The sequence below is a fragment of the Patagioenas fasciata genome, chromosome 13 (assembly GCF_037038585.1).
Source record: "Patagioenas fasciata isolate bPatFas1 chromosome 13, bPatFas1.hap1, whole genome shotgun sequence".
In the NCBI taxonomy this organism is placed as follows: domain Eukaryota; kingdom Metazoa; phylum Chordata; class Aves; order Columbiformes; family Columbidae; genus Patagioenas; species Patagioenas fasciata.
The window spans coordinates 11625912-11652841 of record NC_092532.1 but is presented as its reverse complement, the minus strand read 5'-3'; the positions used below and the strand labels follow the sequence as shown (position 1 = coordinate 11652841).

At 36.9% G+C, this 26930-nt stretch overlaps 1 protein-coding gene across 2 annotated transcripts in view; it reads left to right on the top strand.

Moving 5' to 3' along the window:
- Positions 1-26930, top strand: part of USP10 (ubiquitin specific peptidase 10) — a 47848-nt gene that overhangs the window by 9030 nt on the left and 11888 nt on the right. The window contains exons 2-7 of one of the 2 annotated variants that reach the window (XM_065848126.2): positions 10816-10884; positions 13490-13535; positions 18334-19359; positions 24574-24665; positions 25648-25757; positions 26217-26272. In XM_065848126.2, the coding sequence (XP_065704198.1) occupies positions 10816-10884; positions 13490-13535; positions 18334-19359; positions 24574-24665; positions 25648-25757; positions 26217-26272 (1399 nt within the window). Of the gene's footprint in view, positions 1-10815; positions 10885-13489; positions 13536-14315; positions 14478-18333; positions 19360-24573; positions 24666-25647; positions 25758-26216; positions 26273-26930 lie in introns of those variants that run through there. The other variant, XM_065848127.2, reaches the window with a different exon arrangement.

Genomic DNA, 26930 nt, shown 5'->3' with positions numbered 1-26930 from the left:
AGTTCTAAGCGTTCAGCACCGTGAAATTTAGGGATGAGGTGCAAAGTTAGGTCTTCAGAAGAGGCACATCAGTCCTGGGTAGGTGGGCTCGACTGCCTTCTGAAGGTGCTAATCTGTCTTCCTTGTCAGGATGGAGTCCAGATAGCTAATTTTTACCTCACCTAATCTTAGCCATCTTAAATCCTGCCCTGAGTAATTGCTTGTGAAAAGCGTTGTGTGGGTGACTTGTCTAGCCATGGTGCTGTTGGGGAGAGATTTTAATTTTCCGCAACATTTAGCTATGGTTATTCAGAGGCTATGCATTCTTTTCCTGCTTTTCTTTACCTTCCAGTGTGTATTTTTCAGCTTGCTTGACAAACTGGAACAGCGAATTCCTTACTGCCCAGGGTGGATTGTCCTCTGGGGTGGGTCTGTATTGTTCCTGTGGGGGATTAGTCCTGTGTGAAGATGTGAGTAGTGGAAATAAGCAAAGAAAATATTGAATGTACATAAACTAGTGGGAAACAAATGAAGATACCAACAGTCTTTTTTTTTTTTTTGTGCAGCTTTGATTTTGATTACTTGATTTTAGAAGCATAATTTTTAGTGTAATTTCCTTATCTTAAATAATAGGGTGTCATCCTGAATCTCACATCCTATATCTGCAAGGTTAGCACCTTTACTTACATGGAGAGGATGTCTGCTTTTAAAGTGGATGGAGTAATTCACAAGAGAAAGAAGTATTTTTAAAGGCGCTAAGACACATACTGGTGTAACTGAATTAGAGTCTTCTGACTAACAGTGTGGAAGTATTATGTGATTCCAGAATTTTGGATGATAATTCACCTTTTGGAGAGGGGAGTGGTCTGGCAGGCACAGACTAGTTCCTTCCATTTCTTTTTTATTATGTGTGCTGTCTCTGTGATAAACTTCAGGTCCTGTGTCACCTTCCTCATCTTTGACCTCATCAAACCAATTGTGATGTCCTTCTCAAACCACTTAAAAAGGTGCTTAGAGTCAAACTTGTTTAATTTCTTAAAACTCAGCATCTTGTTGCACTTTTTCTTCCCAGAGCTCTGCCTCTTTTTTTAACAGCCTCATCCACATCTAGATGTATTAGTTTCACTTCTTTAAATCATGGCTTTGGTGGATAAAAGTTGGCTGTGAGGTAAACGCAGGTATAGCAAGCACAGAAGAAGAAAGGCACTGCCAAGCTAGAGCGCATTGTAGGGAAAGCCGGGCTTTGTTCTGGTAGCCCAGAGCATCCTGCCTTGCCAGGGTAGGAATGTACTGGCACATCCATACTATGAACTATGTGGTTGGGAGAAAAAAAATAGAGTATGTGCTGTTCTTCTACCTGGAGGAATTGAGAGAAACACATTGAAAGCAGTCCTTCAAAATCTTAGTTGCTAAATTACCCGCTAAATAGATTTTGTCAGCTTCAGAAAAATGCTGATTTATGCAGCATGTCTGGAATTTGGATGGACTGCTGTGAGGTATTCAAAGACAATTTGCTACTTAATGTGGCTGAAGCAGTCAGCGTTCTTCAGATGGAAAACTGATTTTAGTACCTTGTTCTTAGAAGATTGTTCTGTTGTATGCATCTGGCACAAAAGGTTGCAGATCTAATGATTTTAGTCTGGTAGAGAAAAAAATGACTAAGATCAAGGTTTTGCTGCTGGGTAGTGTGAGATAAAGTTAATGAGAGACTGTTTCGCCTGCCCCACCTATAATAAAATAGTAGTTAAACTGGCTGTGTTCTTGAGTAACTTCATGTTCCAGCTTCTCTCTCCTCAGTGCTTATCATGCCGTAGTAAATGAGAATAATTTGGGTCATAATTATTTTTGCTCTTCATTACAGGAAGAGTTTCCAATTTGCACGTTAGACTCGGTAACTAGTTCAGTGCAAGCAGAGCTTGCAGTAAATGTTTTTGCTCAATAATGAGCGACCAGCTTGAACCTGGTGTTTTCAAATTCTTCAAGGGTGTGAAGATAGAGGCTTAGCAATAGGTGTTTTACCAACCACTGATCTTGAATTGAAAACTGAGGAAGGACCTGTCTGCCTATTTTGAAAGCGTTTTTCTTTTGATGCTTGCAAGGGCTGCCTGCTTGGAGAATTCAATGGGAAAGTATTTTTGTTTGGCTTTTATTTTGAGTTAACATCGCAAGAAAATATATTGGAAAATGTTACGTCTCTGAATCACTGGCAGATGTTCTGTGGGCTTGTAGTGGTGGAGCTGCTGGTGTAAAGATGTCAGAAATTCCGTCTTGTGCTCTCCAAAGAGCTACGGTTTGATGTAATCATCTCTGACAATGCAGTTGTTATCTTCCCTCTTGCTTTCTCTTCGGAGGGCACTTTCCAGGTATTCCTGCTCTAGTCCCAAAGTGACTGCTCTTCACTGCAGCTTGTTGGTATAATGTGTGTATGTTTTTACCTTGGATTCCAGGGGAAGGTATGAGAAAAAGATACTTTCTTAGCAAGAATACCTGATGCTCTCTCATAGGATGCAAATTAAAAGGTATATAAAATGTAGACACAATTCTGCTGTCACTGGACCATTGCTTTATGATCAAATATAGGTGATAGAGCTGCATTGGCCTCTTTATACTATTATTATTTACAAAATAAAATTATGGCTTGTTGTGGACGTGCCTTTTTTGGTTTGTTTTTTGGAACACCACTTGGGGAAATCTTTAAATGTGAAACAGCGGAGTTGTTTTCCTGGGGCAGACCAGAAGATAGGAGTGTCTTTCCGCAGTTGGGGAAGATATACCATGCTCACAAATGCAGTGGTGTCTATGTAAGGTGATGGGTTGGTTTTTATTCTTCCACTCCCTTTCCCCCACACTACTAATTACAGTCAGCAGTTTATAGACAGCCTCCTTGGGCTAGTTGCACTTGTTGCAGCTGCTGTTTGTTTGAAATGGAGGAATGCCAACAAGCACCTCCTTTTTGGGAGTAGAATGAAGAGAATACATAAACAGAATGTGTTTGGGTGTAAGAAATTGACTGGTGTTTTGGGGGTATTGTTATTGTTTGGTGTGTTGCTTTTATTTGAAATATGTAATTTATGAAAAAGAATAATAATGAAAGAGCACAACCTGCTCTACTTTGGTGAATATTTTAGTTATATCTTCACGATAAACTATTCTGATCCACATTGCGCCTCCATGGTAGGTTCAGGCTCTAGGGGCCTTTTATTCATTAAACCTGCTCTTCCAGTAACTGTGGTCGCAACTGAAATTTCAGCAACTTATACTTTCATACTAGGCAGTGGTCTGGCTTTTTCCTCTGATTAGAAAACAAATTTTTAAAATTATTATTCTTTTTGCATAATGAAATAAATTCCCCTCAGATTAATTAATGTAAAATGTGTGGAAAATCCCTAACTTTCTTCAGCTGTAAGGATACTGTAATAACATCCAAGAAACCCTGAATTGGAAAAGGGGGAAGGTACAGTCATACACTATATTTTTGAGCTTTTGATTGCTTAAATGGTGGGCAGACAGAGTTGTACTGACTCATGGGCTTAGCTGACCTACATTTACCTATCTCTGATCTTTCTCCAAGCACTATGTAGGTTTGTTAATGTTCTAGTTTTAAGCCAGAGATAAAGGACTCTAAACTATACTGAGAGTTTGCTCATGATTCCTTGCCCTTTCAGCTGTTAAAAGCTTTAATATGCAACTGCTCTGCCTTAAAGTACAGCTTCATTTCCATGCATTTTTATTTATTTTTCTGGAAAGAGGATATATCAACACAGGATTTTTTTCGGAAACTGCTTTGCTTAAAATACTACCACTTAGGCTGTGGTACAGCTGTAATTAAATGACCAGTGGTCTTCATAGCCCCTGGTTATGGGTTGTTGCTTACAATTTCAGAATGTAAAACCAAACCAACAAACCTGTTTTTCAGTCTCACAACTTTGTATGTGTTTTTATAAGCATTTTAGTAATAGGTCTCCTGGGATTTGGAAGTTCAGAAAGCCTTATTGTAGCAAGTGAAGTAATGATCTATGTACTAACTCGATGGATTTCAACTCAAAGGAAGGAGAACCTGGGAGAAAGTTGTATTTCCCTACACTTTCCAGAAAAAATAAATATAAACCTTGACAAAATAGGAGAGAAGGATGAAGGGAGAAGTACCATATTTGCTGCTGGGATGACTAATGTAATAGCATTTTCTCTGCTAATAAAAACCAAGTGCAGTCATATGCATGTGCTCTTTATTTCTTGCCAGAAAACAGGCTTTTGAATGGTTCATTTTCTTCCTCTACTCCAGCCTGTTCTGATAGCTTTAAGAATAAGTTCATTTCATAGAAGTAGCTCAGTGAGAAAGATTGTATAGCTTATGGTATACATAAACATAAACATCATTTCAATTTATGTGTGAACTAGTTTTGACTTGTTAGGCCTTCTGCTTAGATACAGTTGAATTATTCCTTGCTATCATTAAGTAAAAGCTGTATTTTTAACTAGTTTGTGGATAAGCTGTTGAAGTGGGAGTATTTGCAGCTTAAACTAATTTGACTGGAAGATCTGAAGCTGTTGGTTATTAGATGAAAGCCACATTAATGCTTGTTGAAAACAGAAGTTGACACTTCATTTTCCTGGCTTTTCTTGTAGCACAGGTGGTGCCAAGATGATGATGCATTTTTCTAGGACAAGCAGCTGTGTAACGTGTGCTCCTCCTTGTAATCCTCTGAAAGCGTGTTCGTGTTGTCAGGCTGGAATGCCAGTGGAGATCTCGTTACAAGTAGAAGGGTAATATTAGCATTCATTTTTTAAGTGGTTAAAGAGAGCACAGCAAAAAACAATCGACACAGGAAGAGCTTGCAGGTCAGGCATTTTAATCCCTTGGGGTCTTCAGAGAGCCTTCATCCCCCTCCCTTCTGTGATTAGTTCTGTTGCTGCTGCTTTTATCTACGTAGTTAAGATGCCATTTGGTCATTTATAGATACCAGACTTACAGTAGGAACATAAAAGTATTCTTATTTCTGTGTGGTAGAAAATAATTTTTCTTGTGTAGATGTATTTGGTTAATTGGTTTTATGTAATTTCTTTCATAATCTAGATGCAGTTAGTATCTCGAAGATATAAATATGATGTAATTGATGAAATGTTTTGTTCAAAGTGGTGTAGAATCTGCTGGAGTGCAGATATATGTAATACTATTGTAATTATATTACAGAAATTAACTTAAAAACTGATTCCAGTTTTGTTGCAACTGGAAACACCAGTGACTGATGATCAGGAGTGTTTGGGATGTTGTTCTAAGATTGGTATTTAAGATGAGTATTTCTTTTAAAGGTAACTCATGTTGGGAAGCAGGTACTTGACACAGGACAATTTGATCCTTTATAGCATGTCGGACTAAATGCTAAAATTGGTGACACCAGCACACGAGTCTTGGAAATGCAGGTTTTGAGTTCTTTCTGCTGTACCAGCTTCAATAATCTCATTAATTCAGTATTCTTGCTTGTATTATAGAAAAATATATTTCAAATGTGATATACTTTTAAAAAATTTCTCATCTGCAGAGTATTTGTATAATAGCCTAGTCTTACAGTTTTAAGTTCTTTGAGATGGTGGTGAAGGTGCAGGACTTTTGAAGTCCTCTTTTCAGTCACATAGGAAGGAGTTGAGAACTACAGTTTGATCTGGTTCTTCCAAACATTTTCAGGATTTTTTTTTTTTTGTACTCTCCAAAGCTGTATGAGAACGTTTAGAATTCCAGCCTCAGACTTTAATTGCAAAATCTTGATGGGTGGAAATAAGGCAAATAAATTAAAGCTGAAGTACTGGTAACATAAAAAAGGTTAATTATAAACTGGAGCACCCATACCATTAGCAGCTTCATGTGAAAAGAGATACCATTTTAGAATTGCACAAAGTATATTTAACTTTACCTTTTTTTTTTTTTTTTTAAATTTATGTGCTAGTTACTGTTAGTGTCAGTATCTGAAAGGAGAGATTTTGTCTATGTGATGTACCACCCCACCTAATGCTATCTCATTTTTAAGGTTTATTCAAGCACTGTTTACTTTTATTTTCATCCTCGATCTCATAGATATGAGCATCTGGAAGAGTGGCATTCACATCTGAAAACATCCAGAAGTTCAGCACTTCATTATCTTGAAAGTGGCATTTTAAAAAAAGGGTAGAAACCAACCTTTGTCAATGATTTTCTTTGTAAAGTGATTGGTTGTTAAACCTCTGTATGGAAGACATTAGATGGAAAAAACATCAATTTCTGATCATGCAGTGTAAGAGGGGTGGTTTGCTATGTTACCAGATGTTTACTCAGTTAAAATAATGTTAATTTTAATATGTTTAATAACATACCTCTTTTATAAATTGTCAAGTTGGGTTACAGTCTTGAATTGTAAAATGAAATAGATCCATCAGTATCTTTTGAGTTTATTATATTGTTTTTGCATTCCAAAGGAGAGATTTGGAAACACTGAGAAAGTGGAAAGATAGTAGAGGTACGTGGTCGTGTTTGGTGGTTTGTTTGTTTGTTTTTTTCCCTAAGCCTCCCACGTGCCTTCCCCCCAGAGAAGACCATTATTTCCCATCTTTGTTTCTTATCCAGTTGCAAGTGGAAGAACGTTGAAATTTATATGATCCTGTCTTGACATTGCTCTTAATCTATGGCAGAAATGAAGCTCACCAGGCCGAGGTATCTTGAGGGATCCTTGAATACACTCAATGCAAGGTTAATGATTGCTCGGCAGAGTTAAACAGTCTGGGGAGTAGTGGGAGAAATGCAGAGTGAAATGTGTGCTCCTGAAAAAGTGAGGAGGATTCCTGCCCCTTCCCAGGAACCAGAACAGAAAACTTCCATGGAGGTTGCAGAGATAGTTTGAAAAGGAGAGATCAGATTTGACTTGGAATTAAGCCTTTTAGGGATTATATATCTTTGAAAGTAAGTCTAGGAGTAACAGTACAATTGGAAATTTTCAAAACTTCCCCCCAGTGTTCTCTTAGGTATTTTTGTCTAAATCCAGTGTCGATATAGGACTGGGCTCTCTCTTCTAAGCATCATTCCTCCTCTACTTTGCGAGTTACCACTTACACCATAGACTACTATTGAGCATGATTTCAACAAATGCTTGTTTGTCTAATGTCTAAATGCTAAACAGTATTTTTACTTGGAGAAAGCTCGATTTTTGTCGTTGTGGTTGGTTGGTTGTTTATTTGTTGCCTTGAAATTAATGTAGAGCTCTAGCTAAACTTCAGCTTTTCACTGGTAATATTTTAAAGTATTTTGGCTTCGTATGTTGCTGTACGTACTTTATGTATTATTGATGGTAATAAGCATGGATTTTGCTAACTGGGCTAATCCAGCTGTCCAGTCATATGCATTGTTGAAGCAATCGTGCTGATCCTTTGCTCAGGTAACGTACAGTTGTAGTTACTGTGAAGTAAGAGGCTGTTGATGCTCTGACACATCTTGACAATCAGCTTATCCTCAAGCATATCATGATCTCTAGCCTGTGTTAGGGCCAACCGTGAGTATCTGTGTCTGAAACCCACTTTTTCCTTGGAGGTTCTACGGTGAAGTCCCAGTCCGTTATTGGTGATTTGAACCTCAGAGTACTGTGATGTACACACAAATTTCAAACTGATGTGCTGTAGGGCAGATTAGAGTTTGACATTTAAAGAGATCAATTTGAAGTAGTTCTAATGGATATGTGTGTTTCTTACACAAATGCTCGCCTGAAAGTATTAAAATTGGAATTGAAATAGACAGAAACAGCTTTGGCAAAGCTTTAACACAAGGGAGAGTATCTCTGCTCTGTGTTTTAAATGTTATTTACAGAGTGGGGGATAAATTAATGCTCGTTGTCAGTGGCTTGTGTAGGAGCTGTGTAAATAACGTAATTAAAGTTTTGTTTGGTTGTTTCAAGCATTAGATTTTGTCAGTTTGAAAAACCCCCTAACTTTAAAGCTTTTGAATTTATGTAGAATAATTTAGAGTGTACAAGCTGGGACCCCAAAAGCTCATCTGATAACAAGGCCATTTTGTTCAGGGGTGTATTGCTTTTATGAAATCCTAGCACTCTCTTGCTTGAAAATACTACTTAAGCATTTCAGTTACAGAAAAACCTGTTAAATTTGAGTTAATGGTTCAGGGTAAGTACTGCAGTGATGTCTTTCTGAAGCTGTTTCACAACTGAAATCTGCTCTTATCCAGAGGTAATTACCTCAACACCAGGCACTCTGGGTCCTTGGGCCATGGGATGGACAGACAGGTAGGGAACAAGCACTGTATTTCCAGTGGCTCTTTCCCCTCTCTGCATCCTTTTTTTGTAGAGATCATGATTCTCGTCCAAGTGATGTGATGTCTTGGTTCTTTTTCACTTCAGCACGTAGTCGTGCCTTAAAAAGGGTAGAAAGTGGTGTTGCGCTAGCAGAGGGTGCTGTGTGTGCAACTGGCAGAAATATATTTCTCGAGAGACAAGGCAGAGGACAGAATGGTCGGTTAAGTCGGGGAGGTTTTTTGTGTCATCAGTCATACAGCCTAAGACATTTAGTTTGAAACAATATTTTTCTCAGTTTATTATGCAGGGGACTTTTAGCTGGTTTCTTTTGTATTTGCAGGTATAAAGCATTGTTAGCTAAAGCTTCATAAACTCAAATAAAATTCTGGGTTTTTTTCAGACCCAAATGGGGTAGGGTTTTTTGCACTATAGTCTGACCAGGATTAGTTTTTGGGTTAGAAGTTGTTTTAAATTATGAAGAAACCATTGCATAGACACAACACTTCCCTATGTGAATACATCATTATATAGTGAAACTCTTCCATTAAGATAGTATTAGTGATCACTTTAACTTTTGTCTTGTGATCCCTAATTCAGAAGTAGTGCTTTCTTTAGCTTGGAAAGAGCTACCAGGCCTGTGATACCTCAGTTAAAAGTGCAGCTGAATGAAAAGACTTATTATATGGAGAAATTAGGGTTGGATTTATATAACTTTTAGTAGTGTATAGTTTAAATTTTTGTTGCATTACTGCATTGAACATATCTCCCAAAAACATAATTTAGTTATGATTCGGCAAGTGTGTTTTTCTTAGGCATGTTTTTTGGAATATGGTAAATTCTAGCTGGTGTGTTACTGAATAAAAATGACTTGGTTACATTGAGAGCACAAGCCAAGTTTAAGTGCTGTGCCAAGAACTGTGAAGCTGTTCACGCTAGTAGCATTTAGTGATCCTGTTCTGTTGTACTAGCTCAGTTGGTAGTTAACAGCTGGTTATATGGTTATATGAAGGTCATTTAAAGCATTAATTGCTTTACTGTGCTTCAAATGTTTCTATCACAGATGTTCCAGTTTGTTTTGACTGTATGAATAGTTTGTCAACCAAACCAGATTATATTAATATTTGTTTAAAAACACTGAAGGACATTAAAATGATTAAATTCTTTTCACACATGAAAGTGATGTATCTATAAATAACTTTTAGTGTAAGAAAATGACATTGTGTAGTTGCTGTGAAATTTAGTTTAAACAAGCTTTGAAATTTATGGAAGTAGATGGCTGTGAGTCATGCAAACAGCAAGTGTGTGAGTTTTAATGGAATAAACCAGTTAAAGTGTAAAAAAAAAAAAAGTACTGTGTTGAATGAGCATATCTAGAGCTTGTTGTGACACTCTGTGCTTCACTAGAGACGATTTTTAAAAATTTAAGAACTTTTTTGACTGATTCAGCTGCCAGTCATGTTAGTTGCAGCCAAGCTGAGGATTTGCCATGAGCAAGATGTGACACTGATGGAAAAGCTGGTTTCTGCCCTGATTTTCTGATGGGAGGTGGAGGACTGCAAAGAATTGTCTTAAATGACCATCCAAGTCCTGCACCAACCCAACCTGCTTTTATCCATGGCCATAATACTCATGCCTAGTGAGTCTAATGTGAATATCCTTCCACATGCCAAAAATGTGTTATTGCTGATCTTTTCCAGTCGTTTTGTCTATTTTGTCAGTTTATTCAACTCCTTGTCCAGCCTCTTTCTGTCCCAGTATCTCTTTGCTGTCCTGGATGTTCAGCTGATTACAGCTAGTGGTGCAAGTTTGTAGAGCTGCGCATTCCAGGTGCTATGAAATGCCAACATGTTGGGCCTTTTTACTGAGAATTCTTCATTTTCTGTAAACTCCATATAAACTCTCATTTCAGTATGAGGGTTTTTTTGTAATCTAGTTAGGTACTTCTAGATTTCTATTTTAGAATGTACAAAATATCTAAAAGGATGCAGGAAGATAATGTTGGAGAAAAGACATTTCATCTTAGGTTCAGTATGTAGAGTCTCAGGCACAAGAGTAACAAAATTCCAAAGAGCAGCTGTACCAAAATTGATGACTATTTAAATATTGTATATTTTTCTAAACCTCAGCAGTTTCAGTTCAGTGGGACTGCTTGTGCACCCAGGTAGTGGTATCATTACTCTTGCGTAACTTGTTAGTTTAGCAGAACTCCAGTACAGTAAGTGGGTTTTTTGTGTTGTAGTGGGTGCGTGTCTTTGTTTTAGAAGGTAAACCAGTTTGTGTTTAGGGTTTACATGAACTGATGCAACTTTTCACTCTAGCAGTTTGTGCTGTGGATACTTTAGTAGGAATTTGAAGGAGAATACATTGTATACAGTTTTAGAACATAAAGTACTTTGCCAAAAACATGGGAAGGAATTAAAATGAAAGTTGGCATGCAAAGAGGCCAGTTTCTGGCTCCCAGCACACAGATCTTTTTGAATGCTGGTATCATAATAAATTTTACTATGAATTTATTAATTGTGTTGAATGTAAACCTTCTTTAACAAAGATTCTTCTCTTTTATTTTTAGTATATTTTTGGGGAGTTCAGCCCTGATGAATTTAATCAGTTCTTTGTGACTCCACGATGCTCTGTTGAGGTAAGATCTACTTTAAACTTCTATTAGAAATAACATTTTAAAGCTACATCTCTTGGTGCATATTTGAAATAGCACAATACTTTTTAAAAAAATTATTGCTGATTTACAAAATGAAGGTATTGAACAGGAGTTTTCTTTCCATGTATGTGGATTTTTAGAAATGAATTATTCCGCCTTCTGCTTGTCATCTTCTAGAGCTGGAATATCTGACACTGTAGTGACAGGATGTTGAAAGTGAGTTATCCAGCCCTGTTACGTCAGCTTTGATGTTTTGATTGCCCTTTCTTTTTTCTTATTTTGCTTAAGGGGTAGGCTCTTGTTCTCTGCAGTTCTTGACAGAGAGTGAAGAAGCCATTTTCCTGTTTAGGGAAGAGTATCATGCCATTGTCCTAATCTCCAGACTTGAAAAGTGATTTTCCTCTTGGTCAGTTTCCATGCTTTTCCTCCAAATGTTTCTATTTAAACATTTCAATCATGCTTCTGTCCTCCCTCAATGTAAAATAAATGAACACTTCAACTGTGGATGGGGAAATCCTTTTGTTACATTGTACAAATCTGATGACCATTGTTAATTTGACTTAGTTTCCTGTAACTTAATTTTACAGGTATAATTAGTATAGCACACCGCTAAACAATACAAGTGCATGTGAAGGGAATGAGGTGGGCTGGTGGGTCGGAGAAACTTAGAAAGAAATAGGTAGCTTGTACTTGCCTTTAGGGAATAGCTTTATATATTTCCTGTTAGGTGGGAAGTAATGCAGAATAGATCTTGAGGTAATGCGTGTTTCTTCTGATAATATTGCTGTTTTCCCACCATTAAATACCGCAACAGCAGTATGACGTTGGCATCCTGGGTAGTGTCACCTTAAATGTCCTACATCAGCTATTCTAATGCTTACATTGGGGAAAATGTCATATCTTGACTTCTATAAAGCTACTCTCATAAAGTATGTTGAGGAAACATGAACCTACAGCATTCAAACCAGTCTTAATTCATTTTATAACAGTCTCAAGTGTACCACTTACTGGTTAGGTACCAAAATAAAAAACTGTGTTGAACAATGTTCTTTCAGTTTGTCCTTGATCTGGTTCAGTTCAATGTTTTAATTATGTGGATGATGAAATAAAAATTATCCTTATTAGTTTTAGACTGTGCAGATATTTCAGAGAAGAGTGGTCTGGAAAAAAAAAAATAGGGTGAAATTCAAGGAGCTGACTGAGATTGTAATTCTGCAGTGGTGTTCGACATACATTCTGTTGGGGGCAGTGCCAGTTCTGGGAACCCCAGCGCCTCTTGATACTGCTGTCCTTCTGAAGTCCCTTACCTATAGACTGTTAAAGCTAAAAGCTGTTTAGAATGTCTTTTGCATGGCATTTTTAATACATGTTCTATCAGACACCTCTTGACTAAAGTGATACTGATGACCCCGTTGTATGAAAAAGGTCAACTCAGAAAGCTGATATCTAGGGGAACAATAGTTGGACTACTTTTTAAAAATTTTTTTAGTTTGTCTTTTCTTAAGCTCTTGAAATTAGAGAAAAACAAGAATTACCACTTTCATAATGAACTGTTTACTGTAAACTTTTAGAGTACATTTTTAGCTCTGACTATAAAATTATATTGAATCTGTGTTTGATATTAATGTGGAATAATAGGTTGTTAAAGGCTTGGAGCCTCATTTATTATCCTTTTTGACCTGCAAAGTTGATGTATTAAGATGTATTATGGTTTGTAAATAGATTTTACAGTATGTATTTTTATGCAATTTAATGTATTTTTAAGGTTGTATTTCTTGCCACTTCCAATGCACTGCTGTCTACAATGCTTTAAATAGATGATCTGTAAGTATCTTTAGCCTTAGAGAACTGAAGACTTCAATGGAGAAGTCTCTGATATCTGTTACGGCATTATAATTTCAGCTGCTGGGGGAGTTCGGGGACAGATGTGGGGGATTAGAAGTTGCCCACCTGTAGTTACTCAATACCAAGGGGTTCTATCAACCACTGAGTCCATAAAATGATGCCAGTGGTTTATATTAGACATGTTTACAGTCCACTGTATGCTGTGGTTACATTATGCTTAGGCTGATGATCAAAAAGTTTTGGTTTTTTTTCTTTAAATGCGATTAAGAATACACTTTAGCTGAAACGATTCAAGGGCAAAACTGTAGCTGCACTGGGTTGAGAGTCAAAGGTTTAGGTGTGGCTATTGTCTCTTCAAAACTTGGTTTCATCCTTTCACAGGTAATTTGGTCTGTCTTCAGTTTTTCTCTAAAAGGTGATTATGTTCCTAATTTTACAGTTGTGGTGAGTTACTGCAGGTGAGGGAAGATCTGGTGCTGTGAGGTGAATTGCTTGAGAAGTTGATGAGCCTGTGGTGTGTAACCAAGATTATCTTTCTGTAATTATGGTAATCTGCAAGGACACTTCAAGCTACAGTGTGGGATTTGATAAATATAGAAACATGAGTTTAAGACATACTCTCAGAAAATCAAAACTTAATAATGATATTTTTAGAGGATTCAGATGTTTCAAATGAAACTGATATCAGATGCTAATAGTATTTCTTTATCTTTAAATAAGTTTCATTTCTTTTTTTGCACAGCTCCCTCCATACAATGACACAGTTTCATGTGGTATTAAGTCCACAGGTAAGTTGCACAATGGTAAGAAATCAACATTCAGTTTTTCAACTTAACAGTTTTGACACTTTCCTGATTTAGTATGATCTCTCTTTAAATTTAATATTTAGAACTTGATCAGCAGCTAGATATGCATATATTTGACAGGTTGGGGTTTTTTGTAAAGACCTTTAATGACTGAGATCCATGAGAGTATTTGAAAATAGCTCATTGAACTTTAGCTAATTAGGGTGGACATTCTTATTCCCCTCAGTTGTGCTACCACACAGTCTTAATGTCTTGCTGGAATATTGTAGGATGCAGCTGTAAAAATGGGAGGAGGTGGAAACTTGTTAGAGAACTTGTACCAAAGAAGTAAGTAACTAGTGTGGCGTTCAGCTGGCCCTCCTCTAAGAATTGTAGCGTATTTCCTGGCAGTTGCAACGTGCTCTGTTCAGTGTTCCCTTTGACATTCTTTTTTCTACCTGGTTCACCTGTTTTTCTGGAAAATAGTTTTTTTTTTTTTTGGGGTGAAAGTATGACTCTTGATGTAAAAATGCATTAAAGAATTCCTAGTTTAAACCTGGAACAGTCCCGTGCCTACTGAGTCTCAACCCATACACCCAACAGCTTGACAAAGAAACCTGGTCTTACTTCATACGTAAAGTGACAGTTAAGTGGCAGTTGCCAAGTGATCACAACTCTATATAGTTTAAACCAAACTTTCCTCAATATTTTAAGTGGCAGGTAAATTAGCGTATGTTTTTTTCCCAGAACCAGAGTAGAACCAGAAAGCTGAGACTTACCCAGATGTATATGAGAATGATACAAGTGACATCCAGATCTCCTTCAAAATAATGCAAGTGTCTGACTGGACATTTCTCAAAAGTACTCACGAGGACCAGAATGCACATATTAATGTTTAAGAACACCTGAGCATTATGCTTAGCAACTTTGGCCTCGCATTTAAAGGTAAATAAGATAGCTAGTCATAAAGAAGGACAACAGGTCCCATTTGAAAGCAGATATGCAATGTTTCTGAAAATTCAGAACCTTTATATAGTACAAGACCAATTTTAGGACCCTGAATAGTTTTAAATAGGAGTTTGAAATGTTCGTTGAAAGGACCAAATGGTATAAATTGTCTGTTGTTGATGACAGGGATGCCCAGTCATCTATTGCTTTGTCTAACTATGGATTTAAGTTTTGTTCTTTAAGACTGAGGTTTTAATGTTCACAAGCCATACAGAAAGTTGGTTTGTACAAATGTTTTTCAGATCATTCCTAGACCCTGAGAGAGCCCTTCCCAGCCCTGAGATTAGGTAATGACAGCAAATTAGGTTTTGCCTGAAAAATGTCTTTAACAAGCTTGCACTGTACTGTGCATGCGCATTATTACTGTGACGGCTGCATAAGAAGCTGTGGAAACTAAAATGGAATGCTATGCTTATGCAGAATATTTATAATTATAACCAAATGACGCATATTGCCGATGTTGTCACCCCCCATAGTCTAATTTTTTTCCCATACTTATCTTCAGTGTTTAACTTTATTACAGAATTAGAAGATCCATTAATGCTCACTAGGAATAATCAAATCATGGCTGAAGCTCTAATATGCAGAAATCTGTTCAGACTAATTAGTAGTGTGTATTCACAGCTTTTGTTATTGTACATAAACTTTGTCCTTGGAGCATCTGTTGATACTTGTTTCAGTATGCGTGTCATGTTGTTCATGACAGATATATCTGTTTCAGTCTGTTCAGAAATAGCACTGTGAACTAGATTGAAACAAAGATGCCCGGAAGCAAAGTGGAAAGTCAAAACAAACAGAAAAAATTACCTCTCATTTTTTTGAAGGAACTTCATGCAGCAAATGAGCTTCTGCCAGTCATCCCACAGACTAACCATATAGTAGCTACTGGTATTTATTATTTTAATCCTGCTGGAAGGTATAAAATTGTAGTTCCTCAGATGTAACTTCTTAACTTTTACATTAAATGCTAGAATGTTCGTGTTGTGCCTTCAGCTAAATTACCATCGTGCTGTAACTGTAGGGGAACGTGTTTTGTTTTCTGCTCTCCACTTGCCCTGAGTTGGCTCTTGTGATTGTGTAGTGCACAGTAAGCTGAGAAGTTCCCCAAAACAGAAGAAAAAATAGGTTAGTGTTAAGTACCACAAGTGCTGGAAGCTTGGTGGAGAGCAGAGGAAGCGGAGAGGAGAGCAAAGTGAGAATTCTCACTGCTGGCTGTAGTAGACTTAAATCACCCACAAAAGGCAACCATGTGCTTTGTTTCAAAGCAATTATTATTTTTCTAACTGGGATTTTGGGAAAAAAAAAAGAACTCCCAGGTTATTTTAAAATGGTAGGGATTTGAAGTGTGGCCAGTAATTCATTTTTATCATGGTTGGAGGAATATTAGCTGTTACCAGTTGTTGCTTCTGCTTTTTCCTGTCATAACAAAGGGTAAAGAACTGGCTCTTGGTTCATGCTTGAACTAACAAGTTGCTCCATGAGCAGATGAACTAATGAGGAACAGTTTTGTTGTGGATTTGTGTCCTGTATCCCTTGAAACCCCTTGCCTTGCATTTGCAGCCAGCTGAATCTGTGGCTGGGTTCGATCTGCGTCCCTCTGACACATCAGCCAGTTTATAGCACTGGGAACCAGTTAGTGTTGCTGCTCACCAGCTGGGTAATCCCTGAGATCTCCCAGCCCTTCTCTCTGAAGTTGGTATCCATCAGCTGCTTTGCACTTCCCTGTCTTTGGGCTCCTTATTTATTAAAAAAAGAAGCTTAGGCCCCTTTGGTGATAGCTGTGCAGAGATTGCAGGAGTAGCTGGTGAATGGGGGATTGCCAGGGACGGTGTTGTAAAACACTTTCTCATGGGTGTGGGGAAGAGGTGAGGAAAACTCGAAATTTAGGCTCTTATTAACATGATTTGGAGAAATGTGTACGGAGGGATTTTTTTTTTGTAAATTTTCCTTTAGTCTGGCAGCAAGATTGAAATTGATAGCTGAGCTGTGTTTACTTCTCATTTAGGTAGGTTAATAAAGCATTAAGAGAAGAGCAGTTAACAGCTGTATCTACTTGTTTTTAATGTGGTTTGGCATGAAGTTATATTCAGTTATATTTTGTGAGAGTGACAGACGTGCAAAATATGTAATATATTACTTAAGACTGATCTTTATTTGTTAATTCATGATATTTTGGTATTGCATGTGTAAGTCAGACCTCAGCACACATTGAATATTTTGTTACTCTTCGTTTGATAGTGAAAAAAAAATGTAGATCGTGGTTGTCACTGTTGAGGTTGTTTTGTTTGTTTGGGTTTTGATGTTTGTTTAAGTTAAAATTTTCATCAGTTTTCTGGAAGCATTTGGAGAGTTTCTAAACCGTTATGTCGGCAGTTATATATCAAAATATTCTCCACTAGACCCTGCCTTCCCATAGGATTATTTCCTGAGGTGTAGGAATAACTTTTTTTCCTTAGGAACTATTGCTTGCTTTTTGTTGTGTTTAAAAAACAAACCAAAACAATAGTCATTTTTAATGAGTGTCTGTGATAAACCTGAAAACATGCATCTATTGACATGTCATACATAGAGGTGTTTGGTTCTCTAGTGTCTTTAAAAATTTGAAACGTGTCAATTTTTAGTTTGGTGTTGTGTCCTGCCCACCCCCCCATCTTTGAGGAAGCAGAAAATATTAAAATTCATCTCTTTGAAAGAGTAACATGCATATCATAGAAAGACCTGCAGAACTTTAGTATTGGTATGTGAGCTACCCTTTGACATGAGACTCAGTTTCATTAATTTTATCCCTTTATTTGATAATTATGGAAATAGTTGTGAATTAAGTATTCAATATTACTAGTTAGCCTGCATGCATTATAAAACTAATTAAGTTCCATGTAATTGCAGTACTTTGTCACCGAAAATGTTTTGTGATACTGCAACCTACCATGAGAATATTCCTTAGGGTTTCTTTAAAGACCATGTCAAAGTTCCAAGAGAAATAAAGAAATAGAGAGTAACAACAGCAAAACAAAACCCAAAGCACAAACCCAATCCTATTCACAAATTTTTCAGTACTGCTTGTATGTATGAGTTGAACACTGACTTACGTTGTATTTATTGACATAAAATCATATAGTCATATATATATATCATATTCTCATACAGTAAGAAATTCAACTGTGATGAAATTAAATAAGTTGTTGATGATCCCAGAGTTAAAAAAGCTGAAATTGCCATGTTTTTATAAAAGTAATGAAAATACTTTTCAGTTACTAATGATAAATCTTCACACATTAGGAAAAACAAATGAAACACACCTCCCAAAAACCAGACTGCACGTGTGGATATTATTTTTAAAAGTTAAACAGGTAAAGGCTTGGATTTTGTAGCTGTCAATGGAAAACACTGTCTTTACAAGTGTGGAATTCAGTATTACACCATATTTTATATGCAATTATCCAGTAATTAACTTATTGCAGAATATTGCTAAAGTGAATGGCCTTTAATAATTTTTCTCAATAGGTGAATTTAATAGCTGTTATTTGCAGGAGCTGTGCAGTGATTTTGAAAATTCCATAGTCTATTTAAGAAAACCTGAATCATACACTGTCTTCAATAGAACGATGTTTTGAAATGTTCTTCAGGTAGTAGATAGTGAGTAAGAATTATTTTAGTTTGAAGGAATGTAGTTTGCTTTTTTGAGTTTGTAGTAGTTTGTTTTCTTGAGGAAAATATGCAGATTTTTTTCTTGACTTTGTAGCTTTTTAATTAAATGTCATTCACTAACTCAGGTTTGCTTTCTCTTGTCCAGGGGAAGAATATCAGAGAATTGAATTTGGTGTTGATGAAGTTATTGAGACGCAACCAGCTGTACTAAATAACACCGACTACAGTATTTCAAGTACTCTGAATCCTCAGGCTCCAGAATTCATTCTGAGTTGTGCACCTGCTCAGAAACCCCCTGATGATACTCTCAGCGAAGCCAACTACAACTCCATTGACTGCCAGTTCACTGACCCAACCCTCGCTTTGGAAAGCGGTTCTAACGCTGAAAACGATGGCTTGGCTGGAGGCCTTGGGCAAAGGGAGCGTAAAAAGAAGAAAAAAAGACCACCTGGATACTACAGTTACTTGGAAGATGTCAGCGATGGCATCGCTCCCCCAGAAGCTCTTGTAAATGGCCATGCAAATTCATCGGGACTAAACAGTATAAGCACGGAGGATACGGAACTGACGGGAGACATCCCCTCCCTGGCCACCCCAAGGACTTGCAACAGCCCGGACAATTCTGTGGACTTCGTTAACGAAGCTGTCTCTGATGATTCTGTTTCTAGCGCACTAGACAGTAGCAGGACTGCAGGGCAGCCTGAGGTATGCCGTGTTACTAATTCTGAACCGTTTTGCATCCCCGCAGAGACTGGCAGAGATAGCCCTTTAAGGACAGCTGTTGTACAGTCTTATGCTGGTACTGATACTACTGAAAATCTTGGCGTTACTAATGGACAAACACTTGAATCCTCTGGTGAGGACACAGCTGCCAATGGGGTAGAATTGCACACTGTGGAAAGCACTGACTCAGACCAAGCTAAGCCTGAGGAAGCTTCACCTACTACTGAGGCAACAGTCCCGGTTGCAGGATCAGTCCCTGTTAATCAGCCTGCGAAATCGTGGGCTAGTCTTTTTCACAATTCCAAGCCCTCTGCTTCCACATCTGTGGTCTATGTTGAGACTAAATATACCCCTCCTGCCACATCTACTCTGGTCCCTGAAAAACAGGTTGAAGTCAAAGAGGGACCTGTTCCAGTTTCAGAGGATCCTGTAGCCATAAAGATTGCAGGTATAGTTAATACACGAGTGGATGTTTCACTGGAAGGGTATTAACTCTGCTTGTAAACAGGAGCGTGCAATATTGGTAGATCCCTCTGTTAATGTTCTTAGTAAGACAACTGTTCAAACACTGCTATGAAAGATGTAATTTAAATAAGACAGTTTTGTATCCCCCTGACTAAACATTCCAATGAGACGTTACCATGTCATTATCCCCGATGCGGTAAAATGATTGCTACTTGTCAAACAATATGTTTAAGTGATCTGTGATTTTTTTAAATAGGCTGGTTGTATTTGACTGTGTGCTGTTGTGATAAGGAGAATATGTTAGAGAAGTTGGTTCTGAAAATTATGTGTTATATTATCCAGTATTTACAATCTTGTACTGCATTCCATTACAAGAGTATTAATATATTTATGCCAAAGTAGCTGAAATTGGTGGATACTTAGAGTAGCTTAAGTATAACATCTAAATAGGTCCTACTTTAGAAATTCTAATTCAGGAAATAGTTTTTACATTTGTCAGTTCGCTCTTTGAGAGGTCTATGTTTCAAATTTTGAGGAATTATCCTGGACCGTTACAAACAACATTATGTTATGCAGAAACAATGCTAGCTATTGCCTGTTCAAGAATAACAATAAGAAACTGTCCAGAGGGTACATCAGGAAAAGCAGCGTGTGATATAAAGGCTTTGACTGTTGGTCCTGTCATATTGGTGGTTCTAATGAAAAATGCTAAAATGTGCCCAAGATCATTTTTGCAGATTCAGAAGACATGAAGAGAAATATCCGTTTGTTTGCATTTTATGTTACTGACTCATGAGTGCTGAAACAAAAATAATTATTTTGAATCTTTGAAATAGTCCATATGTGAAAAGGCTTGTGCAAAATCCTGCTATTTATGCTACATGATAATTTACAAGTACAGTGGTGTTTCTTGTGTGACAGCTTCAAGCTAAAGTTTTCTACTCTAACCAGACGCTGACCTGGAGATTTCTATTCAGAATACCCAGAAGTATATACCTGCCTCTCATCCCCTGCTTAGTAACAGTTTTGTTACTGAAAATTGTCTGTTGAAAGTTCTCAGGATAATTCGTATTTCCATGTGTTTTACACTTGTGTTACAAATGCACTTGACTGTTAAATAATGTGCGTGAGCAGGTGATTATGGTTTGTATGAATGCATACATGTGGAGTATGTGGTACTCTTAAGCTATTGTTTCATTTGTTAATGAATTTTAATTTAAAATTGTTTTGTGACAACCATAGAGTTGGAACTGCTTGCTGTAGATGAAAACCTTTTTCTTTGCTCTTGCCCAAGTTGTTCAACTTCCTAGACTGAGACTGTTCCTGTACTAGTTTTTGCCACCAGGTGGGAGCAGAGCTTTTTGTTTTGTATTTAATGTGTTAAAATAGCAATGTAACTTTATACAGTTTTCTTCTGCACCTTCACTATTAGGTAGCTGGTTTTGCAGAGGAATAATCTTGAGTATAGATCCTTTTCCAGTGAGAGGGAATTCATCTCATTGCAGCTGATCTAGGAAGGAGTTACATTGCAATGCCTGTAATTGAGATGCTGCTGATTTTGATACAAAATGGTCATGTCAGGATGTGAATGCTGTGTAGTCAAGGCTTTGCTGTGTGTGAAGAGTTGTCTTCATTGTCTGGTTTTTTTTCTCAATGTCCTCTGTCCTGTTTGGAAAATAGGTGTGTTAGTGCTTTGTTCATATACTCACAGTTGAAAATGTGTTACACGAGTTTTATTTGATGGTTTTCAGACAGATCAATTGCTCCATTCCATTTCATCTCGAATCTCCTGCCTAGTTTAACATCATTGTATAAGGGTATATAGTGATCCTGGATGTTTCTCATAGGCAGGTGCTGATTTTGTTTGTTGTTTTCTGTGTGGCTGAGTTGAAATCCTGGTTTTGGATTTGCTGGGAATTCACCAGTTTCAACTCATGCCAATGGGAATGAATTTTGGACCACAAGTGTCATAGGGTGCTAAACATGGGTAAAATCTAGACCAGAAACATATTGAGTTCAGCAGGCAAAATTAGCAAAATTTCTGACTTACTATCGGAGCTCTGAGACCCTTCTGTACAGTTATTTCGACCAGGTGCTTGGGACACAAGAAGATAGGTTACTTTTCCAGGGAGCGATTGCTGGTTTGTGCTCTTAATTTCACCAGTTAGCAAAAGGGAGGTTAAGGGTTCACAGGCACCCTGAAGATAGTTCAGTACTACTGGATTCAACCTGAGAAGATCAGTGGTTTCTTAGTCCTGAAATGTAAATGAAAGCTACACAAGATATGGATATGAAGATCAGGGCTAGAAAAGAAATAAACCAGACAAACCAATTTCATGTTAATCTTGCTGAGAAAAAATACTGAGGAGTTAATATTAAGCAAGTGGGTAAGGAGTGTGGTGAGAAGCTTTACTGGTGGACAAGTTAAAGGAACTTCTGAAGGAAAACGTGAACTACTGATGTTTTTTTGGCAAAACTCAAGGCCAATAACATCGGCATGGTAGAGGAGTACAGCACTTGCATATTTAGAAAGAGACAACTTCACTGATTATGCACCTTGGCCTGATTTAGATACTAGGACAGACATTTTAATAATTCTTTTCTAAGGGATACTAAGGTCATAAATGGTCCATATTTGTAAAAAATAAGACTCAGGTTTCATTTGCCACATTTCAGTTACTACCCTCTGATGCATAACCTGATAATAGTTAATAATGCCTTATATAATGTTTCAAGTAAACTAGGGAAATAAGTGTGTGAAAACTAGTAGCCTTGGTAGCTTTATTAGAAGTTTCAGTGGGAGAATCTAAAGATTTTTTTAATCCCTTTTTTTGCAGTGTTTTGATTGTGGATGATGGAAGTAACAGTGCATGTAAAACTTGTTTACAGCAGGCAGAACTTCAGATCAATTGAGGAACACAAACATTTAAGATCCGATTAAGTCTGGAATGATTTTAAATTAGAAGGAAGGGAATCAAATAAATGCAAGTATGGAAGGATAGGCCAGAATAGAAATCAAATGCAAGCGCATGGTATGAAGAAGAAATGGTTGGTAATAGTATTAGAGAATATAAGGACCTGGAGGTTCTAGGGAGTTGATAAGCGTCCTTAGTAAAGCTGAAGGAGACAAAGTTTTTTTTCCATTGTTTAATGCCAATCTATATGAAAAATATGGGAGAGAACTGTAGTTCTGTTGTTGCTGTTGAAGACTCAAGGAAAACGTCAGTCTTTGGGCATTGCTTCTCAAGGAAGATGTGATAGTGCAGCAGAGAAAACAGAAGTGAGATCTGAAAATCCTGGTCTTTTGGCAAACGTGGCAGAATTGAATTTACTTAGTGACAGATGAAATTGTTGGAGTGATGACGGTTGTGACTTCCAATACATAAAACATCTTCATGAAGATGATGATGATTCACTGCTCTCCCAAGACTGTAGTGAACAGGACAAGAATTACTTAGTTTAATTTGTAACAAATGTGTTTTACATAGTATTCAGTATGTTTTCAAATCAAGCTCATTATTTCGCAGTTCAGTATCTGCCAAAGGGAATATGATTTCTGGTTAGTGATGTGTCCTTTATATCGCATTTTGAAACTTTAAAGTAGTTTTCTCATTGTTCTAAGTGTATTTTTCTTCTGATACTCTCGTAAAAGTTCTTCAAGTTATTGTGTAAATGTTGGATGTGAGATGAAAATGTGGTATTGAATGTAATCACTGTATACAAAAATAATGCTTTGTGTTAAAAGGAAAAAAACCCACCTCACCGTAATTGCTTCAAACATTGTTTACAAAGCAATTTTATGACCACAAGAGGATGCTAAAGGTCCTAATAATAATTTTATTTAGTATGATACAAAAATAGGAAAGAATACAGTTAACATAAAAAGTTATTGAAAGGCATTCTCTTCATCCTAAATTTCAACAGTACTTAATTGTCTTACCAGAAAGATTGTGTGTGTGCACGACACGTTTCAAACTTTGCTTCATAAACTATAGTCTGAAATACTAGAACATTAATAATTGAATAACAAATATATTTTGACACTTGCAGAAGGATTTTCATCTGTGCTTGGTGCTAATGCCTTCTTGTTTTACATCTTTTTGCTGTCTGCCCTTTCAGGTGTCAGGTTCTTTATATAACAGAGGACTGATTTAAATACTTTGTAATTTTTGATCATGTTTTTGTTTGGCTGGAACTGGTGTTGTCAGCAGGAAATATGATCTTATAGGTGAAGAGATAGTCTGTTAGTAGAAGGACATGGATTTTGCCTGCAGTTCTGCCAACTCCTCTGCTCAGTTATAGATTTGTGATACTGCTTTTCTCCATGTCACGTTATCTCATCTGGTTAGATAGATAGTCCTTCTAGTGTATATCTCAAACTCTTAAGTTTATGCAGCATAGCATATAAGGGCTCTAGAGACCCTCACATTTATTCTAGAAATAAATAAGCCCCTTGGTAGACAATTGCAATATTTATTTGCATTTTTTATTCTGTCCTATATACCTCTTATACTTGTTTTGCAAATTTAAAATATACCAGATCCAATATTTTCCTTAAACAGTTTTTATTTAGGTACCTAAATAACAGGTCAGACTTCCTGGAAAAGCTCTCTCCCTTGCTCTCAGTTCCATAACTGAGACAGACTTATTTATGTTCAGTGGTTTCTCATTTTTAAACTTGGACCATCACTGAAGTTTTCGAAAGCAGGAAAACAGCCATTTTATTATGTAAGCCTGTTATCTTGTAGATTTTGGAAGTCTTAAAACAGGAAATAAAACATACCATTCAGAAGACCATGTTAACACTTGCCCGTCCTGTTTGCACTTATTTGGTAAAATTGGTGGCAGGGGATTACAGCTAATGACAATTTATATCTATATATGTATCTATATAAATAAAAGTACGTAATTTTACTAAAACAAAACAAAAAAAAAACAAATAGGACTTTCCAGTTTTGAAATGACAATGGTTTTTGTACCAGCATCCTCCTCACCCAAATTCCAGGAAGTCTTCAGTTGAAGAAATGTGTCTGATTTGAAATACGAGCAGTGTTTAAATGGAGCAAAGCTATTTGCAGAAGTTTTTGGGTATCTCGTTAATTGATTTGAATTATTCTGTAACGCATCAGCGTGTATTTGTTTTGATGACTAACGTGTGGGTTTTGTTGATGCTCATTTACTGTTTCTCATTCTGCAGAAATACTGGAAAATGTAAGACTAATACATAAACCAGTGTCTTTGCAACCGCGAGGGCTGATCAACAAAGGAAACTGGTGCTACATCAATGCTGTATCCTTCCCTTGGAAAAAAATTAATGCACTTAAGTTAAAATTTGTTTATTAAATCTGTCAAAGCTTTTCTGGATTTTTCTGGTAAGTATTTTATGAAGGTGTTTGTCTTCCCATGTCCTGCTACTGAGATTAAAAAGTTTGAGGGTACCATCTAGAAATCCAGGGGTATTTTTGATCATTGAACTTTGTGTCTGTGGTTGGTTGCACAATCCTGTTTGCAATTTGTCTCTCTTACCTCTGTGAAAATATTTCAGAACTGCAACTTTCTCATGACTGAAAACCTTGTAATTTCTAGTTCCATTTACTCATTACTCTGTGCATGAGCTGAAGTGGTTGTTTGTCTTTCATACTTCAAGTAACTGCTCTTTGTTTTGTCAGTTTGGTAAGTAGATGGATTGTTCGGTTTTCTGTTGAGCAGGCTGTCACTATCATATCATCTGTGTAAATCCAGTGCTTAAAATAATCCTGTTACAGCAGGGTGGAAGATTAACTCACTCTTAATGTATTAGAATTGTATTTATCTGCAAAAATAACTTTTACCTTTGGTAAAAGAAATCTTCCTTCTTCAGTGCTGCACTATGTTAGTTATTACTATTTTTTTATTAAGGTATATCTTGTGTGTTAGCAGTGGCTCATTGCAAGTGACAATTAAGATGCTTTAACTGCTAGTTCTGCTACTGGAAAATATTAAGACTAATTTCAAGACTGATTATTGCAGAACCTGATAACTTATTTCCAGACCACCAATTCTCCTTTAAACACCAGCTTTTATCTTACATAACCACTTCTGCACTCATCTGCTTGTCTATATTAGCTCCCATTTGTTCAGTCTTACAATGTAATATGGGATTTGTTACTCAATATTTGCACACTGTAGGGATCCAGTTAATATGTTTCTGATTGCTGAGATTGTTGCCTTTGTTGTCATTTCCCTTCCACTCCAGGCTTTTTCTGAATTTTTCCTTAATTCCACTGCATAGACCCTGCAAGCCTTGGTTGCTTGCCCTCCAATGTATCATTTAATGAAGTCCATTCCAATGTATTCCAAATCGCAGCGGCCGTGTACCTCAACACCCATGATAGACAGTTTGTAAGTAGCTTGCTAAAAAAGGAATAAAAAGAAATCTCTCACCTGACTTCAGCTCATTCAGAAATATCTAACAAATGATTATTTACTGCAATTGTTGAAAGTTGATAAATATCCAGAAATATTTTGTGTGTGTTTTTTTGGTAATAACTGGCTTTTACAATGAACTTGATGTTTTGCAATGGCTTAGCTAGTCTAGTAAGATACTTGCCTGAGGAATACCAGTTTTAAGTAGTGTTTAATACACAATATGAACTGTGAGAGCTGCAAGAACTAACCTAACACCTTGGTTTCCTTAGCAATGATCATGTTAATTTTTATGTCTGAAGTTCACTCAGACTTCTTTATGATATTCTTCAAGTTTTTTTGGTAGTTGGAATGACAATGATGTAATTCTATTTTTTGTCCTTCTAAGTCTCAACTTGCTGCTCATGTCTAGTTGTTCCTTCCGTTCTGTTTCAGTGTTCGTTTAATGAATGAGTTCACTAATATGCCTGTACCTCCTAAAGCGAAACAAGGTGAGTGGGAATAGGGGGAGAAAAGTCTTAAAATCCTGGTAAGAAGGGTCTGGGATAAGGATCTGCATTGTGCCATGTACTTGAGACCTTTAAATACTGGTGCTTGATCCCCTTCTTGGCTCTTCGGACTTCTGGGGTTTCTGGATATTTTGAAAAGTTTGCTATTGCTTTTCTGTCAGTGTTATGATTTTTTTTTTATTGGTGATTCTTGTCAAGTCGTGGGTGTCGCACCTTATATTCTTTCTTTTATTTCATGGACCAAATATACAGGTGCAATAATAAGAACAGTTTTTTTGTTGTTAAGGTGTCTTCTAAGAACATGTTCTTTCTAACAAAATCATTTGATATTCACTGTATTTTACTCACTCTCTTACATATTTCCAGCTGTTTGCTTTATCAGCTTGCTCAATTCTATCATTCTTCCTTAAATACTAAAAAAAAATCATTTGGAACAAAACAGGTCCATAATAGGTCTCTTTAACAGCTCGAAATTGCCGACAGGCACGTTATCATGGCTTTTAATTCCTCCCCATCCTCTTCATTATTTCAATGTGAAAACATCTAGAAGTGCGTGATTCTTGCTAATAGGTGCTTAGGAACAGTAGTAGTGAGGAACAGAACATCTTTGATGCAAATAAATTATCTTGTAGGGTTAGTT